Below are 26771 nucleotides of genomic sequence, written 5' to 3'. Positions count from 1 at the left end.
GAAACCCGAAAACGAACAACCCTAAGTATAACGTACTCATTAGTACTAAAGGTTGCCTTCCAGCAAAAAATCCCTGTGCGCAGAGGTCCACCCTTTACTGGCTGCTTGCTTCGTTGTACCGGCGTCACTTCCGTGACGGATACGACGTCAGCGAAATCTTCGTGTATCCGGGAATAAAACTTTTTTTGTGTTAAAAAAAAAAGACTACAGCGGTAATGCTTAAATTGAAAAGACACCATGCTTGGGAGAGGTCACCGCGGCCATCGCATTCTCTAGAAGCCATTATGGATAATTGGAGACATGTCTACGAGTGTGCCAATCCTTCCCCTGACGGCTTGTAGATCCCGCCACCGCTGCCTCAAAGTCGATGACGAAGAGCTGGTGGAAGTCTACAATGCTGAGGATGACTTTGCATCCTTCACTCGCCGCGAAGAAGACGACGACCTCTTCGATGCATATGACGACGAGCACCGCAACTGTGCAAATAAACAATGATACTGAAACTTAACTATGTATCCGGTAACGCTCACCTACAACAGCTTCGTCATTCAAGCCTTGCGCGTGAGTGCAAGCTCCCCTGAATATTTTTTTTTTTTTTTGAACGAGAAAGAAAATACCGACCAAAGACTAAAACAGAAACGTGAACGTTTTCGTTCTCCGAAACTTAAAACACGCTTTGAAAAGACTTTCTCACGAGAGAGCATCCAGATAGATAGATACAACGGAAATTGAATTGAACTGTCACCAGCTTGATGAAAACGTCGCTTCATTCCCATTCGGCAATTTCTATTCCCCTCCCTAGCCTTGATACAGGAATATATACCCCATTCCTCCGAGCGATGTAAAACTGAAAATAAATGTCTCAATTCGGCATTCCCAAATTAACTGCTTTAAATGGAAGCCGAGAATGAAGTTAGGTTTTCTGTTGCAGATAATTCAAACCGATAAGGAGAAAATACAGCGCAGCTGCGCTCACGCTGCTCGGATGTAATCCTCGGAGATTCGAATAGATTGCGCCCGGAACTGCCTCTTGAAGATATTGATTGCTGAATTAAAATTCTGAAAACGTTGCGCTTATCTCGATCGGCGGCCAGTATTGGTCACCTTCCTGAAGTCGCAATAATACGGCATCTTGGACACGATTCTCTTCGTGGAAATCAGCGATATAGCGCCGCACAGGGGGCGTACGAGGGGGGGGGGGGGGGAGGGGGGGGGGGCATGGCGCGTCAGCCCCTCTGCCATGACGCCCCTCTCCCACCCTCGAAATTTTGTCGCAACATGTCATGCGCAGCAAACAAGAAAACCAACTGCACCAGAAACCGCACTTGGATTTTGTCTACAACCCCAAAAGTATTGTCCGGAAGCGCACCCACTCCTCCTTGGTGGCCCGTTTCCCTACTGGTATGGCCTACTCATAGATGCAAGGCCTTCATTACGGGAGTTCCGCGAGCTCGCGCTCCCCGACACGACTGAGAGTCGCTGCTCAGAATAGTAGCGGAGATTCGCGGGCGAAGCCGCAAGCCTGGCTGCTCCAGTACCTCAATCTAACCACGGCCGCCCCCGGAAACCAGTGCGCTAACGACTTCGGAATCGACATAGTGCGAATTCACCCGCGAATTCGCTGCTGCGGCGCCGTTCGCGCTGCAAAATGATCTATTGTCCCAGCTACAAAAATAGGTCGTTTTGCCGCACGAGCGGCGGCGCAGCAGCGAATTCGCCGGTGCATTCGCACCATGTAGAAGGGGCGTTATGTATAAATGAACATTTTGTTGCTAGTGACACTTTTGTTGCCCTGATCAAAATATAATCTTCTCGTCTTTTTTCAACACAACAGAACATTTCAACGTATTATTTCTGTCAGTAATTTTGGTGCAATTATCCTCAGTTACGCGACGGTTGACAAGCTGCTCCTACGCAATATATTGGCATGAAAGACAGCGCGGCGTTAGGATTTGTCTCTAACCGTCGCACGTGTGCAAAAATGAAAAAAAAAAAGTTTGAATGACAAAGCGACAACATAATAAAACGTCCACCAGCTTTGTTTCGTGCTTCTCGCGTTTATAATGCCGCTTCGAGCTTTGTTAGTTATAGATGAATTAGTTCTTCCATGTTCTTTGCTTCCATGTTTGTTCAGCATATATGTCCATATATCTTCTCTATTTATATATTTCTTTAAGTGTCAAGTAGACTTCTCTCACTCTCTTTTTTTTTTCTTTCAATAAACGCGCGTTAATTCATTCTTTTGTAGATAAAAAAGAAAATTGCGAGGAGTGACAGCAATTCTATACCGCTATTCTCGTAACATGCGAATAATTTTTTATGAAATTTCCTTTTTCATGTATTGTTATGTATTTTCAGTTAATGGTTTCAGTTAATAGCTATGTATATTATCAGTTAATTGTTATGCATTTATTACACATACTTTCAATTCCTTGAAAAATCATACGGAAAAGGTCGAGGTGCAATCTGAAATAAGGGATGACGCCAAACAAACCCAATGGAGCTTGGGTAGGGACTACAAAAAATAATTGTCAGCTTCCGCAAACGGATATGAAAACAGAAACAAACAACGCAGAAACAGCAGTATACAGCCTATTTGACGAACCACAGTGACCACGATGACGAAACAAGACTACGGGCGTATACGTACCAGCGGAAGTTTCAAACGCTCCTACGTTCCTGATCCGAATCGCGCGGTCTGAAGGCAACGAGTGTCACACCACTGTCGACGACTCTTCCAAGACCCTTTTCCCGGCAGCACTGTTAACAAAGCGCCGCCTTGACCGACCAACTAGGTCGGTGCCAAGTCCTTCTGTTGATTGTTGACTATACCATCACCACACGACGGCGACCTTGCCAGCGACCTCAAGCAAAGGGAACAGCAGCCATCCAGCGCCGAGGACAAGCATCCTCCGTCTACGACCATCGTCGCCGTCTCCTCGTGGCCCGGGCCACTAAATCGCTGCGCACCGAATGCGTCTCACAGACAGACAACAAAAGGGGAAAAACAGAGGCTGCCCCCCTTTCAAACGGCCGGACGTAGGTCCAATTACACGAGGTCTCATAAAAGGGTTTCCGTGTTGGCACGTGCCTGGTGCAACGCGCCAACGAGTGTTTGCATAGTCCCAAAAAACAAGGTGATCTCGAAACTGAGCCAGCCCACGCCGGGCACCAAGACCGACGCGTCTCGCAGATAAGACGACGCGGCACCCATCAGGGCTGAGGGCGCTTTAATCGGTACAACCGTTGATCAAGCGCCGCTCTGAAGAGTATGCAATGCTGAAAGCGACGGATAACGGAAAGCGACGGATTGCCACAGGGGCACAAGCTCGATCAGCTCCACCTTCTTCCAGCAGCGCTCTGCGCATGCGCTACTCTCACTCCCAGCGACCGATCCACCATTCTTGGGGGGCAAAATGTAGACACATGTGTAAACAAAACGACGCCATATTGGATTAGCCAGTCGCGAACGCCGAGCCAGCTAAGTTCTGCTCCGTTTTCTGAGTACTGTAAGCGGCCGACAGGCATGCGCTACGGCTGCCATGGAAAAATTTCTCTGCCACCAAAACCATGCGTGGCGCCTGGGACGGCTTTCTCAACTGCGCAGGGCAGGCGGGAAAAAATGGTGGCGTGTTCTTTTATAATAGTACTCCACGATGTTTTACAATCCCCCAGGTGTGGTTCGGGCGGCCGCCGCAAGAGGGCTACGCTACTGGAAAAAGGTCCATTTACGAGCGTTTGAAAGGACATTTGACCCGAATGGCCCTCGAAATTTCAAATGCCATTTGAACTGGAAAAAGTTCCGCCGATCTACACGGCAACTCTCAAAAGCAGTTAATTCGCCCGCCATATTTTGGTGTCGCCACTGCTGCTCCGTTTCGTTCTTGATAAAAATTTAATTTTAGACTTAATATGGACAAAAAGCAATTATTAATGATCAAATTGATAACAACCTACAGGCGCGCACAAAACATGCACTAACAGCCAGTTTCTTTTTTCGCAGCGCCGGTGTTGCGAGTGCCAAGTTATCCCGTGATTATACAGCGAGTGATAGAAAACAAAAACAAGTGAAAAATTACGAAGATCGTGCACTTTGACCACTAAGTTTCGCTCGTAAATAATTGTTTTGTAATTAAGAAATGCCGAAACTGCGCCAGAGACTACGACCGTTCGAGTTTCAAAGGCTTTTTGAGAACCTGAAAGGTCGTTGGCGGTGCTCCTTTGACTCAAATGGCATGTCAACCACAGGCCGTTGAATAACATCGTGTAGCAGCTCAAAGCTGCCATGCGAGTCAAATGACAGTCGACTCAAAGGCTCTCGAAACGCTCGTGTAGCACGGGTATTAGTTGGCCAAGTTCAGGTTAGTCATATCCGTTACCCTTCGAACACAAAACGTAACAGACCCAACTACGGACTCGCATAAGAGCATCACAAAAAAGCATCAAAAGAGCTTCCAACGACAAGATTGGAGGGAAAGACGCAAACACAACGCTGCGATGAGCGCAAATTAGGACCCGTTGAGAATCGTAACAAACGCCTGGCGTCAGGAGAAGGTGAATGAATTATAGAACTCGTCGGGAATTCTGAGAACGCTGCGTGGGCGGAACGCTGGAAATTCTTCAAGACAAGGAAGCGAGTAAGATATGTGCCGTAACGATTCTCCAGGCCCAACTGAATACCGAACATGTCGATAAGACAACTAGATATCACCAGAGCAGCAGCGATTTTCTCTTTTTTCGAAGATGATAGACTTCTTTGGGTTACCTATGGCGAGAAAAAATTTGGTGCCAGTCTGTCTGTCGGTCACTCGATTCAACCGCCAAGCCAAAGCGAAAGAATACTTGACTGCGAAGTAAATGTCGGCAGGACCGTTTGAAACTATTAAAAGTGCTGTCGCAAGCCATACATGTTTTCTATATTTAGCGCAAAGAAAAAACCTCACGCATATTTGAGGGGAAAAAAATTTAAATACAAAACCGAGCGTACTTTGTTCTTTTATAGTACGCGTTTGATTAGAAAAGAACAGTGTCCGAGAGAGGCAAGATATAAGCAAGCACTAACACGTCAGCCAGTGATGTTCAAATCCGAACAAAACAGAAAAGATACAGAAAAGGAAACACACGAGCAGTGCAAACGCGGGAAAATTGAATCGAGGAGACCTCAGAATCATTCATAATGGCAGCGCGCGCGCGCGCGCGAGAGAGAGAGAGAGAGAGAGAGAGAGAGAGAGAGAGAGAGAGAGAGAGAGAGAGAGAGAGAGAGAGAGACGAGCGCGAGCTTGATAGGGGGAGAGGGACGCAACGGTGGCAGGAAACCATTGTACGTATTTAGACATTTGCGGCCTTTGCTATTCTAACTTTTTTTTTTGCGCATGACAACCTCAATGACAACCGATCTACGCCACTAAGCTAAACCGGTCGCGAGTGCACGCATGCTCCGAGGCTTGTTATACACGTATACACAAGCGTCAGAGGTTATCAGCCCGTTCGTCACAGTTCGGTGGCGGTGAACAATACTTCAAGTGTGTTGCACTTAGCTGGAAGTTCGTCGTGCTAAAAGAGAAGGAATAATACTAACGAAAGCTCTCTTTCTTCTAACTCCACCATTCAGTTCCTTCGCAGGCCAAGTTGCGCATATTTTCAGGTGATCATAACCCAATATTACTTTTCTTGGCATTGGAAATATCTACTGAAATATGACACAAAATAAACTAATCTGCGCACAACTTTACCTACCGGAAGTGAATTTCCGTTTTAGAGGGGGCGTACAGAGGTAACTTGTGTTCGTGTTGGAGTCGGGTTCCAGTCTAGCCCTGACTTGGGCCCTTTACGTAACCATCACCATCACCATCGTATTTAAACCACTGCACGACGATGGCCTCTTTCACTGACCTCCAGCAGCTTCCGTTTTAGATTATCCGAGCCCATTCTTTACCCCGAACTTCCTTAACTCGTCTCCCCATCGAGTTAACGATTGTCCCCTACTTCTACACCCGTTCCTCGGCATCCATACTGTTACCCCGGCGGTGCAACGGTTGTCGTTTCGTCTCGCAACATGGTCAGCCCGAGTCCCTTTCTTTTTTTCTCAATTTTAACTATATCTTCCACTCGAGTTCCCTCCCTTATCCAGGTCACTCGTTTCCAGTCTCTAAGCGTTACTCCTACCGTCCTTCAAAACACCAAGCTTCCGCTCCAGGTGTTATCCGCGGTAGTACGCATCGGATCTACGTATACTATTCTTAGTGATAGAAGTAGCCTATACGTTTCACTATTTGGGAGCGCTTGCCGAGTGCACTCCAGTCCAGCACATTCCTCTATTGCGCCGCATTTCCTTCTCGTAGTTGCGATCAGCGCTGACCACCTGTTAGAAGTAGTTATATACACCTACTTGTTCTAGAATTGTATTACCTAGGTTCAAGAGCGTGCTTCCGGCATGTTCATCTGGAATTACTTCAGATTTGTTCATATTTACCTTTGACACTACGAGCCAAGATTTCTGACTGTGGGTCCTGAAGCACTATTTGCGAGTGTTTTCCAAACTTGATGGACAATAATATGTCGCCCGCGAACTTCAAGTGACTCAAATATTAACCCCTTTATCCGTAATCACGAATTTCATCAGCCACGCCCCCTGAATAACCCCTTAGATATGCTGTAAACTATTTTGGCAAGATGAGGTCCCCCTGCCTTATTCCATTTCAGATCATGAACTTAGCGCTTCGCTTGTGGATGATTATCCTGCTTATTTAACCTTTGTAGATGCCATTCAAGATCTTTACATACGTCTATTATTTCTTCTCTAGTACTGCGGCGGTGCCTAGCTGTTTTCTTGCAGTCTATACATGCCGCGTATTTCTCAATTACTTGATTAATGACCCGGGTGTGGTCCATTGTTGAGTATACTCTTTTCTATACCCAGCCTGTTCCCTCGGTTGTTGAAAACCTAGGCTGTCGCTTATGCGGTTAACTATTACAACGGTAAACAGCTCATATACAATCGAGAGTAGGCTGATGGGTAATTCTTACCGTCTCTGACACCGCCCTTTGCATAACGAAAAGGGCAAACCAACAACAAAACAGGATGCACCATGTCGCGTTCCATAGCTATACATTTTGTCATGTCTTCTGCGTATCACGTCCTGGTCGTATGTAAAGCTTTCTGGCAGTTTGTCATGTTTAAAACAACCAGCCCGAAACCTAACGCTGTATTACATGCGTCGCACGTTTTAATTTCCCTGGTACTGACCCAGCGAGCTCAGTCGGTTCGCCAGTTCGGTGTCGATTATATGCGGGAGACAAGCTTAGCAACAGGTACATTCGACACATCGTCAGTCTTGTGGGCTTTGTAAGTTTAAAAAATGCGCATTTTAATTATAGAGTTTGTATCTGTTTTTTAACGTGAAACATTTCGGGATACTTTGACTACCGCGTGCCCTCGGCTAACGACCTTGAAGCCCTCAACCCAGATTGGTCAGCGACAGTGGAGAGTTCGATTGAATACCGTCTGGTCAGGTAAAGGCATTTGTAGAAAAGGCAGGACACTGAGCAATGTTAAAACTAAATTGACGTTTCTGGATCCGTACGGATCTCGAAACGTCAATTTTCTTTTAACATTGGTCAGTGTCCTGCCGTCAGCGACCTCAACGCCAGTGAAAGGTGAGCAAATAGGCCCGGTACACCCATCACTATCTAAATTGAAATTCGCGTGAATTACCCTCATTTTGGCGCGAAAAATATATCAGGCAACGTGTTAAGCGAACAGCGGTTCTAACTGCGAACGCTTCACGCATGCAAAGCAATTTCCCACAATTTTCCTGGGCACAGTGTGCTCCAATTACCGCAACATCAATTATACGAAAGAGGAACAGAAATTTTGCCTTTTCGTCAAAGCTTGGAAGAAACGGTGAACTTAGCTATTCTAGAAAAAATGCCAGCGCAAACTAATTAGATGCTCGGTTTCAGTTTCCGATTCCCGGTATTCGTGGCCTGACGTGTCCAGGCAGCTCGTAAAATAGCATAGACTGACTAGCTTAGAGTGATTAAAAAAAAAATCAATCAGAGCCGTGGTGGAGGATTACGGATTAGTTTGGATTACGTCATGATCTCTAATTATATGACGAAATCTCGTCACACGGGCGTTCTTGTTTTTAGCCTCCAAAATCCACACTGTTCGGGAATGAAAAATGCATCGATCAACCGGTGGAAAACTTGCGCAAAAAAAAAAAAAAAAAAAAAAACTGCTGCATTTATTTTCGGAAAATCCTGCACGCCACCGATGCGCAGTGCAGTAAAGCCCAACCTTCAGCTCATTTCCAAGGCAGCGAAACAGTGCTTTAGACTTTCCGTAAAGAATACGCATACTTGCAGCGCAACCGAAAATAAAATTGCAGTTTTTGAACGTTTACCCGAAAAAACTTGTTACTGTTGTTCCCGGTAAAACATTTTGACGGCTAAAAAAAAAGAGAGAGAGAGAAAGCGGAAGTCAAATGTGTTGGAAAGGACTGATAAAGTTTCTCCCCGTTAAACTAAGGTTCCACTTACAAAAATAGCTCGAGGGTTTTCTTCCGTTGAAAAATATTTCTGTGCAACTGCTTTCGCACGTGCAAGAACAACACCGCGATCGATCTTCTATTCACCTTACCCACTCCTTATCACGTAATGAACAATCGACTGAAATAGAGAAAATTCATAAACACACTGTAACCAGTAAACAGACGTTCTTGCCCGCGGCACAACGATTACATTCGTTTCAGGACAGTTCAAACATTCTCATCCACTCGAAACATTTCGAGGAACATCCCGCAGCCGAGCTGTACAGGGCGATTTTCGTGGCGTCGTACACGTGATCGCAACGTGCCTAGCGAAATAAACGCTTAGACAAAAACAAAACCACATTCTCGGTGGCACAATGAAGGACCACTGAACATTCAGAAATACAGCAGTTTTTCTTCATCTCCACGTAGCTGTATTTACCTCACGACATGCATTGCAAACGAATGTCGCAAAATCGCTTCGCCTGCCCTCAAGCGCGCCAAGCAGCTGGCAGCTTGGACATCTTATTTTTGACCTAGAGTTAATTGTAGCCTGTCACCAAGGTTAATTTGGCCGAAGCGACATCTAGGAGCGCCGGATCTCTTGCTTCGTTTTCCTACCTCCAGGAAACACTTAGCGAGAAATCATAAAAGGTCTAGAACGTGAGGTGCTAAGGTGCGACCCCGCCGACAAATGACCAGGTAGCAGCGCTGTAAATTTGGCAGCCGGGACGATAAGAAAGAGCAGAGAGAAGATAGTCGCAGACGTCGCCCCGCTCAAGCAACCAACTCGTAAAGCGAAGAAACGGGGGGACCCCGGGGAATTATTCTAAGACTTGAACGGCAGCCAGGCCGCTTGCTTTAAAGTTTAAAAAAAGGACGCGCGCTACTCGCGTCCTCCCCGTACGGCGTGCGCTGAAGCCCGTCAGGTATCAATACAGTAACCGAGTCGCTCAAGTGTAGACGGCGTAGAAGGGCCGAGTGCCGCCACCCCAGTTTCGTGCACGCTACCGAGTGCAGGCGCCCCGGAAACATTCCAGCACCACGGTGCCACAGCAAAAACATACGCTGAAATTTTACTAGGCCGCTTACGAACACAGCCGTGCGCTAAGCTGTCAACAATCGCATTTGTAGAACGGCAAACTAGGAGATTCGCGACTACGCCCGGCGCTACGGAGCGTGCTTGCGCCTGTTGAAGGCGCCTGGAAGAATGTTGAATTTGGCTCGCAACATGCACACAGCAGGTTCAACCACGCAAACGAGAAATCTTGAAATAGTAAAACTGGCCGCAATTGACGCTTGCATGCACCTTTTTCAACGGTGGCGCACAGATGCGCACATAACGGTACCCGAGCAGGGTGACTTCCGCGATTGAAATTTAGGCGCGTGAACGGCGGCACATGTGTTCATCTGATTCCACCTACCGAAAAGAAGAATCAGCACCGTTGACGATGTTGCCCTGTCGGCACTTGAAAGGCAGACAGTCCAAGTGAGCGCCTAATCCCGGCCTGACACGGTGTTATAAGCGGAGCATTTTGGTTGAATAACCAGAGCACACCCCGGGAGACCTGCCGCACGACTCCGACCACATGGCGTAGTAGGATGCACTTGTTGCTGCTGCTGCTGCTGATCCCGTGGACTGCAGCGCCCGGCACCGGTTCACAGCTGGTGTCGAGGGTTTGCGTGACGTGAGAGCGAGAGTACGAAAGTCACGTACTCTTCCCGTGAGAGGCGCTGTTGCAGTTCTGACTGAAAATGGCGACCGAGGATATTGGTGCTAGTCTCCAAAACTATCAAATCCAGCTTCAGCAGGTATCGTATGAGATTATTGGTTTAATTTTTTCAATATTTGAAACACCAAAGTGTCTGTGCCACTTTGTTCTTTAATGGAGCCGCGCAGGAGACTGCTTCGGTTGACCATGGCTCACGGCACCGTGCAGCGCAGTGTTGTGCTTGTTCGCAGACGTTAGCACTACGATGATATTAGAACGTGACTGTCTGTCGCACTCACGGGCTCTTTAGCGAGTGGAATTACTAATTAACGCAGACTTTGTCGTGAATTACGGCGGCTCCTCCTTATTTATGATAAATGCGCATACAACTCACGCCGGTTTTTGCGGGCTGGTGGACGACGCTACCAGTAGAACGGATGTTGTCATTTCCGTACAGTGTTATTCTAAGCGCGCTTATAAGTTGCTAGGAAAAAGCTTAACCTTGTTTTGCGTGTCGTGGGCTGAAGTTATATTGAGAGATGCGGGAGCGCAAGCACACTAGCAAACGCGCGCGTTAGCCTGTTTGATGCGCATGTGCCAACGCAGCCAGCCCTTCGTGATTACGTCTCCCCGAATAATGATCAATTCTGGTTGTACCTTCTGAACGGGGAATGTCGCTGACATTTTGTTATATTATTCCGCTCGCAGTTGAGAAGCACTTACAAAGCTCACCTGTTTTACCGTTTCTAGGTTGAAGCTGCGCTGACAAATGACCCAGATGACAGGGATTTGCTCAAACTCAAAGAGGATCTCCTGGTAAGTGGAAACTTTGAACCACACGATGACCAGACCCGATCCGCTTCTAATCCAGGACCCGTGTTCTTCCGGGCCCCCTTTTTCTCCCTCGTGGCCGTTATTGGTGTAGGAAGTTATAAGCCTGACTTTGAACCTGATCAGCACGAGTGCGGAGGAGTCGTCTCTGGACAAGCAAAGTTCCGGCGAAGGATCGAAGCGTTCTAGCGGCGGGGAGGGTGCGTCAACGTCCAAGGATGAGAGCGTCGGATGGTTTCCTGGAGATAAGTGCCTCGCACTCTGGAAGGACGGGCAGTAAGCTGTTTATTTTTATTCTGATCAAAACTTGTTTGTTAAAACCTTGTTACGCGGCGGCGTAACTACGCCTTGCGGTATACAGTTTAATGAAGTTCTTTGGCAGTTCGGAAAAAAAAAAAAAAACGGAGAGTCGCTTTGGTACGAATAATAGTGCAGATTCTAGTTGGCTCCCACTTCTAAATTATCTATCATATGCTATGGTTGGCAGTGGTGCTGTGAGTGGCTGACATTTTCAAGCTTCTCGCGCTTCCTTGTGCCAACTGTAACATTGCTTCACATTACAGCTACATTGTATACCCTGCTTATAAATTATACTTTGGTACAATTTAAGGACAACTGAAGTTGCTCTCCTATGCCTCATAACTACAGCTGGCTCTACTTCCATGTGGCGAGGGCATTACTGCGAGTAGTTTGAACGTGATGCAACTCGTGTCCTTGATTTTCTTGCACTTAGTCTGAATATAAATTGCTGTACTGAAGACAAACAAACTAGGTGGGAAAAAGCAGGTAATGCCACGCATTAAGCACAATCTCCTGTCGAAACATGCACACGTTGACGTCAGAGAAGAGCATGCCGCTTCAGCAGAGGGATACACTACACGAGCTGTTGCTGTAACTTGTACGCAAGTATAGCGTAGCAATCTTTTTCAGTCAGCTATCGATGTTCATTATTATTATTTTTTTTTTTTTCACATTGAATAATTTTTTTTGCTCCACGGCATGTTTTGGAAAACATTGTTTCTTTGTCACACCCTGACTCCATCGCTTGTTGCTATCACTTGTTGCTATCACTTGCTCCTGTTATGCATTGAACATGAAGTGACTTTATGGCAGTGTGCTGGAATTTGAATGCTGGCTCCTGTTCGCAGTCTAAACTTCGCTTCGCTGGAAAGATAGTGTGGGAAAATTTCAGCACTAAATATGTGTCCCCGGATTGAAAGATTCTCTCTTCCCTGCATTTATTTCAAATTCATCGCACCGTTAGGGGCTTCAAGAGTGTCGTCATTTTGTAGGGGAAATGAATTGCCATTGGCAAATCATCCCTACTGGTCAAGCTTTTTTCGATAATTTTTTATAGCAGCCGCAAGGAACTGCACAGTAAAAGCAAAACAGATATGCCTTGTGTATCAGTGATGTGAGGGAGTCACACCCACCATAGTGGCTCATGCTAAAATGTTGCTCAAGTGAGCACAGTGTCGTGAGTTGCTGCTTTCCTGATAGAGCTGAGGAACAAAAAAAATGAAGGAAGCTCACACTAACGCGCAAGACTTGAATGTAGCGAAGCTGTACGCAACCTTCACCACCATCACGACGGTTTAAGTCCACGATTGCAGCCGATTTTCTTCTTCTCTGCTGCCACAACGACCTTTACTCCGTCATTGTTGCTACAAGTGTGAACTTTTTTTTTTTTGGTAGTGATTATCATTGGACAAAAGCAGGGTGTATGGAGGGATGTATGCTATGACATGTCTTTCTCAGTCCGAACAAGTATTTTCACGATTACGGCGAACCCGGGAGTCTTTCTTGTTCCAAGCAAGTGTTGCCACGATTATGGCAGCCAACGCTGGTATTTTTTTCTTGGCCATACTTGGCCAATCTCCTTAAGTGGGTATGCTTGGTGTGACAAACGTGCGCGGGGACGCTGGACAGTCGCCACGGGGCATGTACACACGAGCACTTGGCATTTTCTTGGTTTTGTTAACTGCTGGGCGGCTGCCGCGAGGCCTGTGCTCACGTGCGCGCGCTCCGCAATTTCTTGGTATTTTTAACTGCAGACACGAAAAGTTACGATTTGGTACACATAAACAGCTTTGCTGTTAAAACGGCCGTGTGTCGATATTGTGACGCAAGTTAAAATCTACAGTCGGTGTTAATTAATCCTTGGCTGTGTGGCACAGTTCAGTTGGTGTACTGACTGGCTGTTTCTGGCTGCTCCCCCAGCTACGTCATAGTATATCATATTGTGGCAAAGGAAGTGTTTAATCTTAACTGTATTTCTTTTAATGCTAATTTTGCTCTTGTTGCAGCAACGTTTACCGTCAGACAAGACAGTAGTGATGAACGTGTTATCAGACTTGGTTGTCTTTAGGTTTGCTCAAACCTTCTATACGCCCATTCCTTGTTTCAAAAAATTTCCTCTCTGCACCTGTCAATGTGCTGTCAATATTGAGCAGTTCAAGTAATGATATAACTAAAATGATTTCCGTGACATTTTCGTCACAACAAAAATAACACTCAGGGCTGATTCGACTGTTGGTTCCCAAACACTCGTGTTCTCAAACACTGAACAGCCCATGAGTTGTTTTGGTCTCTTTTTGCACATTCAAATAGTGGGCGCTGTGTTATGCTTCCAGGTATTACGATGCCACGATAGATGACATCATTGGAGAGGGACAGGCGACTGTGACGTTCACGGCGTATGGGAACACGATCGTCCAGAAGGTAAGGTGCCTGCAGCCCCTCCACGGTAGCCACAATCTTCGTGATGAGCACAAAAGTGCTGAGCGTTCTTTCTGTGCCAAGAATGTCAATGCTGTCACCTGGACTGTTTTTTTCTCTTATCTCCAAGTAACAAAGCCCCACAGCGCCAAGAGAAAGAGCGAGGGCGATTATGTAGGCACGTGACACACCGGGTTTAGCGATGGCACCGAGGAAACAAACGTGTAGGTATCCACCCTCTAAAGACATACAAAAAGCAAAGAGACACGTGTTGCGGAAGCGGCGACGCTTCTGCGACCCCCTGCACCTGTGGAACCCTGTGACTGCCGATTTTGTTGGTTCATTTGCTTCTTGCAGTCTGCGGCCGCAAGACGGGTTTAAAAATATAGGGGCAGAGTGTAGCAGTTGGTAAGGAAGACTTTTTGATTCTACGCGACTGATGGCAGAAACCTAGACGCGCACGCTCCATGTTTGTTGCCTTTGAGTACTCGTGCTGTGATACGTCCTGCAATGTAGTAAACAACTCACTCCATCTTCAGCCCAGTCTCCCCTCAATATTGCATACAATTGTGCAACAGCTGAAAAAGTATGCCTAGTGCCGAGGAAAATTGGAACTTTATTGCTGCTCTGAGCCTAATGGAAGCATTGGTAATTTTTTGCAAAGTGTAAAAAATGCTTAATTTGTGACCTGCAGCAATTACCTCAGTAATCAAGATACAATGTTAAGCATGCCTTTGCAGGTTTGAGATATGATTTGAAATATCGTTTGTTTTAAGTTACACGTACCAGAACCCAAGTCGCTGCTGCTTTTTTGAAACCGTACTTTCCTGACGGGGACCTCCATTCTACCACTCATCAAATATGTAACATCTGTCACCTAGTCTCGCTGTAGAAGCAGTCTGACATGCTGTATTAATTTGATTCTAAGGGGGGAGGGGGGGGGTGCAGTTTGGAGGGCCAAAAGAAATTGTATATTTTTACGAGTGTAAGGCTATAGAAACGAAGGAAAGAAGGCAGTTAGTTAAATTCCTTTCCTTTCAGCAAAGCAGACACCAAGTATTCATGAACTCTCTGTGCACGAAGATATTTATTCGGAAGGAGATGACACATAAACGTAGAAGCTTTTGTCGTTAGATGGGGTGGTATCCGAATCTTCCTTATCACTTGTGCACTCGAAGATGTCGGAGTCCTTGGTGCTGTCAGGAGCGTTTGAAGCGCAGCACTTGTGGAATGATGCCACAACCATGGCTTTGATAATTGCTGCCTGTTGACCATTCACTGGGCGAGCATAGACCAGAACGCCCGCTTTGAATGTCCCAACGGCGTCAGGGCCACAATGTCAGATGCCATCCATTCGTTGTACAGCTGTCTGATAAGTGCCTTCAAGGGCTTGTTAAGACAAATGTCAAGTGGCTTGTAGTTGGCTGTGGTTGGCTTCAACTGTAGAAGTGAAATAGTGCTAGCTAGAGGTGGGGACACAACCGCTAAAATTGGAAGGGGAAAGTGCGGCACCTAATGGGCACATACGCAGAAAGTGGAGCTTGTTGAATGTTTATCTCTGCATAGTGGTGTAGGCAGGCAGTCTTGCTCTTACAAAGCCTGCCTGTAAAAAATCAGCGACGTACTTCAAAAAGTGAGATAATTGACGCAGCAGTGTACCAAAGGCAACAAAAATGGATCTCTGAGCGTGTTGGAACAGTGGCATTTCTTGAGGCTAGGTGTTCTCGCTACGTTTGTGCTTAGAATAGCCTACCTGCCCAACCATGAATTAGTCGACAGGTTTAAAAGCTAAAATGACAGCTGAGGTCGTAAAAATGGTGTGCGAATAACAGACACTAAAGCAAACAAAAAATTTGCAGGGCAGTTTTAGTTTGTCTGGCTTTAACCAGCGTAGTGTCAGTCACAGTCCCCTAAGGCCAACTTTTCTCCTTTTAAATTTATTTTTGACCACTAGGCTTCATTTTAAAGATATCGTAAGCGTGCAGAGATTGCTTTCTTATTTATATGCATCTTCTAAAAACTTTTTGTTGCACACCTGAGAAAACTAGGTACAGCACCCCTTAGTCTTGGTTAAACATAGCCTGGGAGTATGATATAAATTGACCTGAGGAGGCAAAAATGTTGCGCAAGGACCAAAGTAGTGTGTGTCTGGGCTTGAGGGTGTAGATTTGCTGCTAAATCTGAGCTTCAGTTTTGTAGTCGCTGCCTAGGTGGTTGGATTTCTCCGCTGGCTGACTTGAATGAATGGAGGGAGCCCAATCCTTATGCTTGGACTGTGTCTTCTCCAGCTCTCTCAGCTGAAGGCCCACAAAAACAAGCGGTCGATGAACAATGTCATCGAGGGCGGACCAAAGACAAAGTAAGTTCTTTTGGCTGCAGCTAACCTAATCAACCTATCGAGTTGGGTGTCTCAGCATTGCTGTTGCGACTGAAACTCAGCATTTCAACTTTGCAACCAAAACTTTACACGGGATTACTGCTTAATTAAACAGATTGGCAGTTTAATGGGGACACTAGCGAGCCAACGTTGCCGAAGCACCTTACAGGTTTAGTCTAGAAATTGTGGCCTGTTTTCTTGGGTTTACCTATTTGGTGGATTTACATGCGTGAATTGCATGAAAAATTTTGTCAGAGTGCTGTTTGCTTTATTGATTTACTGAAACTGGCTGTGGTGACCGCTAGACGAAATTTGACAAGACTGCTAGTGTGTGTTACCTGTGATTGAACAAACATATCAGTTAACCTTTATCACTAAGTAGTTGGCAGTCAACAATTCGAAGGCTAAGGTGGCAGCAAACTACATTGCAAACCACTGTACAGCGATTCACAAATTGGCTGCAGAGGATGCGTGGTATTTTCTTTTCTGATTAGCGAAATAAAGGTGGACATGGATGAAACTCACAGTGCAGCTGCATATGAGAGTTTGGCAGATTCACTTCAGTATCCTTTAAGGATTGTTTAGCTTTTTCTTTTTAGAATGGTCCTTCCTGTGAGACCCTTTTAAAGGAACTATGAAGCAAAATACAACCTTCTTTTATTTAAATTGTCTGGCCCTTGCTAACTCCCTCAGTTTCGTTAAATTTCCAGATGGTTGTTCTCACCGGAAAAATGTATGTTGGAAAACATTCAAGCATCATGCTACACCACGTGACCAGTGACGTCGTAGGAGACGTACTGAAAACATAGTCTTCAGTGTTGCAGCTTCAGTTATCATTCAAGTGACACCATCAAGCAGAACTAGAAGCACTGCTGCAGTTTCATTTACAACATTTTTTGGTGGGGGCCTCAAATTGGGGGAACAAGTCACCACTACTGAGTGTACACCTTTGGGGTGGGATCCGTGTAAAGAAATTTAGGCTTGTCAATGCGGCAGATATTTGATCGCCGCTTTCACTAGCAGTGCAGGTGACGATCCCTAGCATCATCCCTCTCCTGCATGTACAAGTGCATTTTTGCCATTTGGACGAGCAGCGACAATCTGCAGCTCCCTTTGTCAGTTCTTGTGCAAAGGCAGCCCCATACTGCTGTGGTGCAGGCAGGCGCAGTGTGCACACGTCCGTATGACTGGCGTGCACAGGGAGTGTTCTTGCATGCAGAAGAGTCATCTTTCCGGGCTCCACCTGTTTCTTGCAAACGATGTGCCAAATTTCCTATCTCAGCTATGCTATCATTTTAGTCTGCAACGTTGATCGGGGAAAAGGAATGGTAATGTAGGTTAGGGATCATCTTAAGGAAAGGTTGCTTTTCAGGCTGGTAAGAAAGAGCTACAAGGGCAGCCTTAAGTATACATTTGTTTTCTGGAAGGAAGGAAGTAAGGTGCTGAAAAGGTTATTAGTGCAAGAAATGAGTTTAAGTCTGCCCAGGAGGCAGTGGATGTGGCCACAACAGTGCAAGCATGGCACATCTGGGTTGCAGTAGGCAGTGAAGGGCAATCTATCTCTATTGCATTTAAAGGAGCCATGAAGAGAAAATTCAACTTCGTTTAATTTGAAAGAACTAGGATTCAGTATCTCACTCAGCTCCATTAGAGCCACAAAATATGTTTTTTTTAACGAAAAAAAAAAGCAACTACTTAGAAACCTTCAAATTTTGCGCCACAGTGACGCGTTATGAGCAAGGATGACGTCATACGGGCCATCAATAAAACATAATTTTCAGTGCGTTAACTGCACGTTAGCATTCAAGTGATGCGGTCAAATGGAACTGGAGGCCCTATTACAGACGTCCAGTCATGTGTCGTCGCCACAGGTCAGTTATAGGCGGCCGCCAATCACACAAGCAAGGTTCCATGACGTCATAGAGAAGTTGCGGGAAATTGGCTAGGGGGTCGCGACTGCTTCAAACGTTTTCTTTAATATCTCCATTATTTGTTCGAATATTGCATGATATTGGTATCATTGTTATCGGGACTAAGCAGTCTTTCTAATAAACCCAACTTGTATTTTGTCTTCATGGCTCCTTTAATGCCCATCTCTGTTCATCAGTCGGTTAGACAGATTAGAACGCACATCAAGTATTGCTCTCATAATTGTTTTCTCAATCGTGATACAGCTTTGGAAGCAGTATTGTAAAAAAAAAAGGAGCTGTGACCGTAGAGAGGGCGTTAATGGAGGGCTGCTGTATTGAGTCTTGATCCCACGAACTTTGTGCATGCCCTCTCAATTTGATTGTGCTCTTTTGTAAACCTTCAGTGCTTGAAACAGCTGTAGGCGGGCCCGTTGTTATAGCTGTACACTTTCAGTTTTATGGCCTCTGCTTTAAGACCTTCTCTCCCTCGTGCAGGAAGCAGCTACTGCTTGCCGAGCGAGAGTACAAAAAGAAGAAGGCGCAGAAGAAAGCCGTGCGCCTGAAGCAGATTGAAGAGGACCGTGAAAAGGAGAAGAACAAGTGGCAAGAGTTCAACTCCAAGGTAGCCTCCCATCCTCTATTGAGCGTGTGCTCGCATAAAAGGGACTGTCCTAACATTACAAACGGAATACATACCTCCCTTTTTCAGTCATTGAAAATGTGTTTTGCGGATTGCCTTCTACATGTTGTGCTTTGTGAAAGACCACTGTTGAGCATCTGAGTTGTGGTAAGGCTGTTGGGCCAGATTTCTGCGCACATTATTTAAGATGTCCATGTGGTCAAAAATAATCCGGAGCTCTCCACAGCCCACCTCATAGTCCATGTGTTACTTGAGTGCGTTAAACCCCATAATCGGGATTGTTGGGCCGTACCTGTTGCTCTTACTGTTCCTGCAAATGAATTTAAACTCTGGCCAACCACTGCTCAACCTTTCAGTGTTGTAATTAGGAGAAACAGAGAAATGTTTCACGTGTCAGATCAAAAACTGTGCCCCCCCTACTAATTCGAACAAGTTGTGGTAGTGTGGTCGAGAAATAGGAGACGTCCTTACTTATAGGGTAAACTTATCATGTTCCTGGATGTCCAGAGTCAATGTGTAGCTTCAGCTCATGACAGTCTATAAACCATATAAACTATGTTCAGATCTTCGCATAGCCATGCATAGTCACGTGAACTATTTAATGCAGACGACGAATTTTAAGCATGCTCAAGTGGCGTTTGTAAATGTCGTTGACTCTACACTTTGGTTATGCCTACTCGTGTTGTTGTGAGCTGCAAGTTCATTTCTCGGTCGGAACTCGTGCCATTGTATCGCATGGTTACCAAGCATTTTTTTGGAGTGACTTCTCACATGTGCGGAAACACAGCAACAGTTTGACCTTGTTTTAAATTTGGTGCTGCCACTGATGTCTAAAAACTGATGCAGTTTGCTTCATAAAAGTGCCAAGGCGCCTTCGCTTGTAGCCATATTTAAGTGGATATTATTGCTGCAGTTTTGAAAGGCGAGGAAATAGCACAGCTCAGCAGATGTATGATGTCTAATTCACTTAGGGAGGTGTGTGATGTTGAACCTTCAAGCTGGTCAAACTCTGAATGGCCTGTCCGTTCCCTCTCAGTGAAGCACATGCATGCTACTCGGGAACGAAACGCAACCAAAAAGTGTGCGCACCACAAAAGTACAATTTTATTCAAGTGCACGACATCTCGGGAGGTGTCGTTTTGATGGCATGACGCAAATAACCACTAGCTTCTTGTGTTGGCCTCCTTCCTGTAGTTCATTACTGCGTATTTACTCACATGATGATTGCACTCGCATAATGATCGCACCCCTGAAGTTCGTCGTCAAAATACGATGTTTTTTATTTCCCTCGCAATGATCGCACCCTGGACTTGTCGCAGCCATACGCTATGTGTGTGCCAAGCCCAGCTGACGATGGTCGTGCTTACTTATGTTTCCTCCTCTTTCAAAGCGGACATGGCTAAGTCATTGCCGCAGATTTGCCAATATTAGCGATATTGGCAAGCATTAGTTAATTGTTGGTGCGGAAGAAACCCTCACTAAATGCACATAATGTACTCGCAAGACAAAGAAGAAAATGTGCTCAGCTTGCTGCGTCGGCAGCCGTGTTTTGCACTGTGACAGCAGCAGCCACTTATTGGTCGACCTGTTCTCACCTCGCTGCAAACTCGCTCCAGTGCGTTCCGTAATCATGAAAACACTACATTTGAGTCACTTTGCAACGCGGCTGGCGGTGATCCGTGGAGTTTTTATTATGTTTTTATTGATTATGTTTATTATGTTCATGAGACCTATCGTAGTTATGACCTCTAACTTACTTGCGTTTTCTGCGCTGAAACTTTTTTCTCAAAAAATTTACCTTGCGTTATGAACGCACCCCTAAATTTGCATGATGTTTTTGGAAAAAAAAGGTGCGATCATTACGCGAGTAAATACGGTACTCCTTATTTATCGTGAGTACAGTGGCAAAAGGAAATTACATCAAAAGCCCTCTGCAGCATTGCACAAGAGATATACAGCCGTACCTTCGGATTTCCTTTGTAAATTGCATCGGATCGTCGTCATGTTGCTTTGGGCCTCTCGCACTCAGGTACGTTAAATGCTTAGTGGATCACTGCCCGGTGTAGTGGCTGTACTGCAATACTGCCTTTTCTACAGGCAAGCAAATGGGCCATGGAGCCACTTACACTGTTATTACTAACGCAAATGCTGCAAAACATTGCCATTAAGCGTGGGCTTGCCAACAACAACAACAAAAAGAACTGAAATAACTGTAGGATAGACTTAGAAAAAAAGGCCAGGACAGCAGTGAGGATGGTCATGGGTTTGTTGTGACAGGAGACTTTCCAAAAGTAGAAAGGGTGGCACTTGTATTTCTACATTTTGTTGAATTTGTTTTAGGGCAACTTCATTGAGCAGTGTAGAGCAGTCTTGTAAACAGAATGAGAGCACTGAAAGGCACTGTTTGATGCCAAAGAACCCTCTTACATGTGTGGTGGGAAGTGTGAGGTCATTCATTTGGTATGACAAAAGTATGCTGGCTTTTTTATATATGTAGTACCAGGTGTGTGTGCTTGTGTGCGTGCACTTATTGGGGCCGTGAGTTTTTCACTGCGCGCCTGCATTGAAATTTCACAGCTCATATCGTCTTATGCATACATAGCAGCGTAAGCAAAATGAATGCGTTTTTATTATTGTTGTTACAGTCACCCTACGAGAGTTCCATGCGTACGCTTTTGCTCAAACTTGTTTGTGTCATCACAATTGTACCATTGTTGTATTGCGACGCACATTCCAGCGAGGACAATGAACTCTGGGGATGATGCTCTGTAGTTTTACGTTGAGTAGAATTCCGGTTGTCTGTAAAGGTGAACAGCCAGGAGGGAACCTTAGCGCCGCTGGCTGGAATTGGAATGTTGTCACAAATGCGGTAGCGGGCTCTTTTTTAACCGACCGTAAAAGTAGAAGTGCTTGTCCAATTTTTATCGCAACGCCTGTATCACTGCCCTTTTGGGTTAAAAGCCTCAAAGTTAGCTTGCATTCTGTCGTGCCTAGTGTATACTTCCTGTTAATGGCATCACTGTTAATTGCTGGGTAGAATAGTTCTGAACTACCGCGAGGGCAACGATGCATGAAGGGCGAGTGGCTGGGTCACTAACCACAGTAATTAGTCTTGAGTCTTCATTATAGATCCTTAGGTGGGGTCTTTACAATTGAGCTCTATACCATAATTTCATTCACAGCCTGGATGTTGCTTGGGTTATTACACCAAAATATTTTCCCTTCAATTCTAGGAGGCATTTTTGTAGGAGGTGATTGTAAAGTTGAATTTTGCACCTGTTCTCTTACAGCTGTAGCAGTGACTAGCACTCTGTTAGAAAGCAGAAGCAGGAGTTGGCTCGTGCATCGCCCTTGATGCACAAACCACTTCTTTTTTTTTAAGTGCAGAGCACTTTAGGGCCACACCTTGTCGTCGTAGCTCGCTCGCTAGACCCAAGTAGAGCCGGTGTCCCAATGTAGCCGCTGTCGTCGCGGCGTAACCCAGAGGCTTCGAAAGCCAAGTGGTTTATATAGTCGTAAGCATTCGAAACTTGGGAACCGCTGGCACTTGTCCTACATCTCCCCGTCGTTTAGTGCAAAGAAAACTATAAGTACATTTTAGGCAAAATATACGTACCGTATTTTCCAGTCTATAAGTCGCACCCCCCTCAAAATGGCAGTTTTTCCGGAAAAAAATCGTACATAAGTCGCACCAGCGTATAAGATGCACTGGTTTAAAAAACGCACTTGTTAATCGGGTAAACTCAGAGATATTTTAGAAAATGTGGCGAAACTACATGGTTGTGGTGGCTGCCGCCTCTTAAAGGGAAGCTGAAGCGCTTTCCAAAAAAATTGAGTTAGATTAACAGTTATATAGTTTCTTGCGCGCTGATTCCGAATATCACATTGAAATTTATCGTACATGAGTCCAAGTGGCATTTATCTTGCAAAAAGCGCGGCCCCATTTGAAAGACGCGCGCTTTTCGTCTTTTGACGCCCTTGATTGGTTGCGCCCGTCATGACGTCAAAGGAGGACACCCTTCGGCCGCGCGGGTTGTCGGAAGCATTGCGAACGATCGCACGGTTGCCTTTGCGGCAATTTAGCTTGCAGTTTAATTTTCGCACATGACTGGAAGTTTGTTTTATAATTTCCCGTGCTGTTGGTTCAATTATCTTGGAGCTTAAATTTGCTTTACACGACAGAGAACCCCAAAGCAGTGACTGTGACGTCGACTAGTGGGTTCCATCAAAATATTTTTGAATTAGGCAACCAGCATAGGGGGATTTTATACCTTATGCTAATATTAGGTACTGCCTTAACTGTTTCTTATTATACACAAAACTATTTATGCCGAAGATTAATGGGCGTTTTATAAACAATCTACCAACGAAAAGCACGTACGTGCACTGCGCGAAAAAATAGCATTCATGCGCTGTAAACGTATATGCGAGACACATCTTGCCGGTACACGCATAAACCAACAAGCAGACTCTGCTTCCGCATTTCCTTTGTTCGTTGTCGCCCACCCCAGCCCCGTTACTCATCCCCGTACACAGACCCACACGCACGCGCCATTTCGGCAGCGGCGCTACGGCGCCTCCGCGATTGCTAGCTGCACTTCGATGAGTGGCGTCTTACTGCTTCACATGCATTTATTCTGAAAACACTGCAGCATACTAGTGCCTGCTCAGCATTATTGGCTGTAGTAGGGCTTGATTTTCGCTTGTGCGTTGCGCATTCTGCTACAATATTACGGCCACCTCGTTATAATTAACAGACCAGTCGGACAAGGCAGTTACGTTGTAGTTACGTTACTTTAGGTAACAATCACCAAACGTTTGTGATAATGAATCGTTGGCCTGTTTCAGCATTTCTAGATTTAAGCATTTACCGCACTAGTCGGACAGAGGCCGTATATTTACTCTTCGCTCCTAATTTTTTTAGTATCATCATTATATATATCACCGACCATAACTGGAGCTCACTTGAGGTTCAGTGACAACAAGTGCTTGCCAGGTTATAATATGCATGCCACACGGAATCTTGGGCAAAAAATTAGGCCCCCGCAGTCAACACAAATTATGGCACGGTGGTGGTTCGGAGTGGTGTTTTTTTTTTTTTTAATTCCAGACAAACATCACCTTATCGTGACATGTATACTTGCAAAATAAGTAATCTGGTTGTCTTGGTTCTTTTACTTTGTAGGAATACTGTTTACCTCTTAGCCGGGAGAGAACTTCTATCAGGATTGGCCCCTCGTTTTAGTTTAGCGAAAAAATTGTTTTTTTGAACACTGTCCTGAGCCCATAGGGAAAGAAAACCGACGCGTTTAACGAAACAAGTATTTCCTGAACAAATGTGACTTGGTTTCTGGAATGAAACGAAACATCCCCGGCCAAAGTACAGCAGTATTCCCCATCCTTCCTAAATCTAGAATCTAATGTGAACATTCACGACCGTCGCATAAAAAAAAAAAAAACGCATTGGAGCGGTTTACAAAGTATTTAACGTAGTGTAGTATATTCTCTGTCATCAAGCACAGCCACCTCGGCTGTCGCTTCCGTATGTTATCAAGCATCCCGGCGTGGCATTATTCTGCTTAGGACTACGGCATGATAACGTATGCCTCGTTTGGTGTTCGTGCATACTTTTTGAACACGAAAATTGTACAAATGAGTGCTATCAACCACAACAACAAGTATTATTCACAAAGAAACACGACGAAAAGAGCATGGCCGAGGCGGCCGATCCGGCCGGAAGTCCAGGTATGACGTTTTTCACCCGGTTTTCGCCCGCGCTCGTCGGTCTTCCGGCATCGCGCGGCGAGATGGGGGCGGGGCATCGGGCCACTTTTGTTTGCTCATTGCGCCGCTTCTATTGCATGTATTGCGAAAATATTTCGTACACATGAACTATTCAATGTGTACTTGCTGCTAGTCAACTTTTCTTTTAATTCTAAAACCGCTTCACCTTCCCTTTAACACATCAGTGCTAAACACGTGTATCTACCGTCCAGTCTAGACACAACTAACTTTTCAAAAATGGTTTATTGATATACACAGATGGCATGTACTTAGACGGTGTTTAGGAAAAACCATCGAAGCCTTCTTCTTCCGACTTGCTAACAAATAATTCATTCATTTAGACCATAGAGCTGTGCCTCTTAACTTGCGCTGACATCACGCAGCACACTGCAACCTCTTCGAGCGCGGACCATGAGCGGCCGACCCGTACCAAGTTTATTTCATACATAAGCTGCACAGGTGGATAAGATGCACCAATGAAAATTTCAGATAAAAACCGCGACTTATACACCGAAAAATGTGGTAATTAACCGGCAGCGCCCGCGTTCATTTAGTTCGGAAGGCTCGTTGGGTTCGTTTTTACGATAGTGAGCAAAAAAAGTGGCAGTGCAATGCTGTTGCGTGCAGAAGAAAAAGCGAGCACAAAAAAAAAAAAAAAAAAAGCTCCAACTGGCACAGTTTCAGGTAGGGGACGCACGAGCTCTGCGAAGGTGGGAAATTCGAATTGCATTGGGTGGTAGCAGTGAGCGGATTACGGCGCTACAGCCCATTATGGCAAATCACTGCTCTGCACTTCCGACAGCCTTCACATTGAGTGGAACGGCTCTTTAATTTTCAATGGTCACCCATGCGGCTCGCCCGAAGCCTTCAGCACGCATACTTTTACCACCAACACGAACGAGGTCGTTTAGTAAGAGAACTCATGTTCCTCTCTCTTCCCCTTCCTCTTTCTTCCTTGTGCAGGCGTTCAGCAAGAACAAGAAGGGCCAGGTGAAGAAGAGCATCTTTGCCTCGCCGGACAACGTCAACGGGCGGGTGGGCGTGGGCACGTGCGGCATCGGCGGCCGCCCCATGACCGAGTTCCACCACCAGGAGAAGTGGCGCAAGGCCGCCGGTGGGGCAGGCGGCGCCCAGTCCGGCACCCCCATGCCCACCCCCGTGGGGGGCAGCCTCATGGCCCCCCTGCCCACCTTTGCCATGCCCCCCGGCATGATGGGCTTTCCCCCCGCTCCGCCCCCGCCATCCTCCATCTTCTGAGCAGGAGACTTTTCTTCACGCATGTTCTGGTTCGTCATTCCTCTCTCCGGGGCCCAGCGCTTGTGAGACAAGCACACGTTTTCTCGCACCCAGGATGTTCATGCAGACGAGGGGGGAGTGAAGCCGCAGTCAACTTGCCATCGTCATGGCTTCATCGTCTTTTCCCTGTGTGATGGTTGTCCCCCGCAGAAAGTTATCAGTAAAGACCAGTTTTGCTTTTGCGTTCACATGCTGTGGGATTGATTTTTTGTGTACGCTAAACATTTGTGCGTTTTAGTTGGCGGAAAAGTGTATCGGGGAGCTATCTCACGGGTTAGCCTTTTGCAATTAGGGGGACACTTATTTTGCTTCTAAAATGTGCTGCGGTAAAAGCAGCTCACACGTGTGGCTACCATACAGGAAGGGCATCCAGTTATTTCCTGTCAGTTCATGTCTTGTCTCTCACACAGTTCATAGGGCGAGACAGTGCAAGTTTCACCCATTTTTGTAATTCCCAAGATTTTTGAGTATTTGTCATCTTTACAGCTAGAATGGGTGGCACAAATTAAGTGTTCAAAGTGTTTTTTTTTTTTTTTTTTTTTTGTGACTGCGAAACCAGCACTGCCTAATGTTGCAGGAAGTGCATGATACTGGTGATTTAAAATGGAAAGCAGAACGAGTTACAGTGTTAAACGGGTGGGAGGGGGGGGGGTAAAAATAGCGAGCATCACTGATTACTTTGCCTGGATGAGTTCAAGTTTTCTTTGAAATTTGATGCTCCTTCAACAAAATAAAATGTATGTGGAAAGCTCTCTTTCCTCAAATGGTCTATTATACTGGCTCATTATATGTGCATGCTCATGGTACCACTGAATGGGTTTCCATCACAGTTTGTGTTTACCTTGCGTTTGTTTTCACAACAATTGGCACTAGATCCATGTGCAAGGAACCACTTTTTTTTTTTGTCCTATTTGTCCCTGTGTCCACGTTGAGGGCCTGCAAGTAAGACTTTTCTGTCCTGACATGCAGTTT

General features: G+C 45.7%; 1 protein-coding gene across 1 annotated transcript; it reads left to right on the top strand.

Annotated features, from left to right (window-relative positions):
* Positions 1-10212: 10212 nt before the first annotated feature.
* LOC144177815 (survival of motor neuron-related-splicing factor 30-like) lies at positions 10213-26287 on the top strand. Its single transcript, XM_077705400.1, has 7 exons — positions 10213-10343; positions 10994-11059; positions 11169-11350; positions 13708-13795; positions 16081-16151; positions 18575-18701; positions 25467-26287. Exons 1-7 carry the CDS (start codon positions 10287-10289, stop codon positions 25758-25760), a joined length of 885 nt encoding a protein of 294 aa, XP_077561526.1. The 5' UTR covers positions 10213-10286; the 3' UTR covers positions 25761-26287.
* The last annotated feature ends 484 nt before the right edge of the window (positions 26288-26771 follow it).

This window comes from Haemaphysalis longicornis, unplaced genomic scaffold, assembly GCF_048455015.1.
Source record: "Haemaphysalis longicornis isolate Haplotype H1 unplaced genomic scaffold, Haemaphysalis longicornis Haplotype H1 scaffold_31, whole genome shotgun sequence".
Classification (NCBI taxonomy): Eukaryota; Metazoa; Arthropoda; class Arachnida; order Ixodida; family Ixodidae; genus Haemaphysalis; species Haemaphysalis longicornis.
This window is presented reverse-complemented; position numbering and strand designations above follow the sequence as displayed.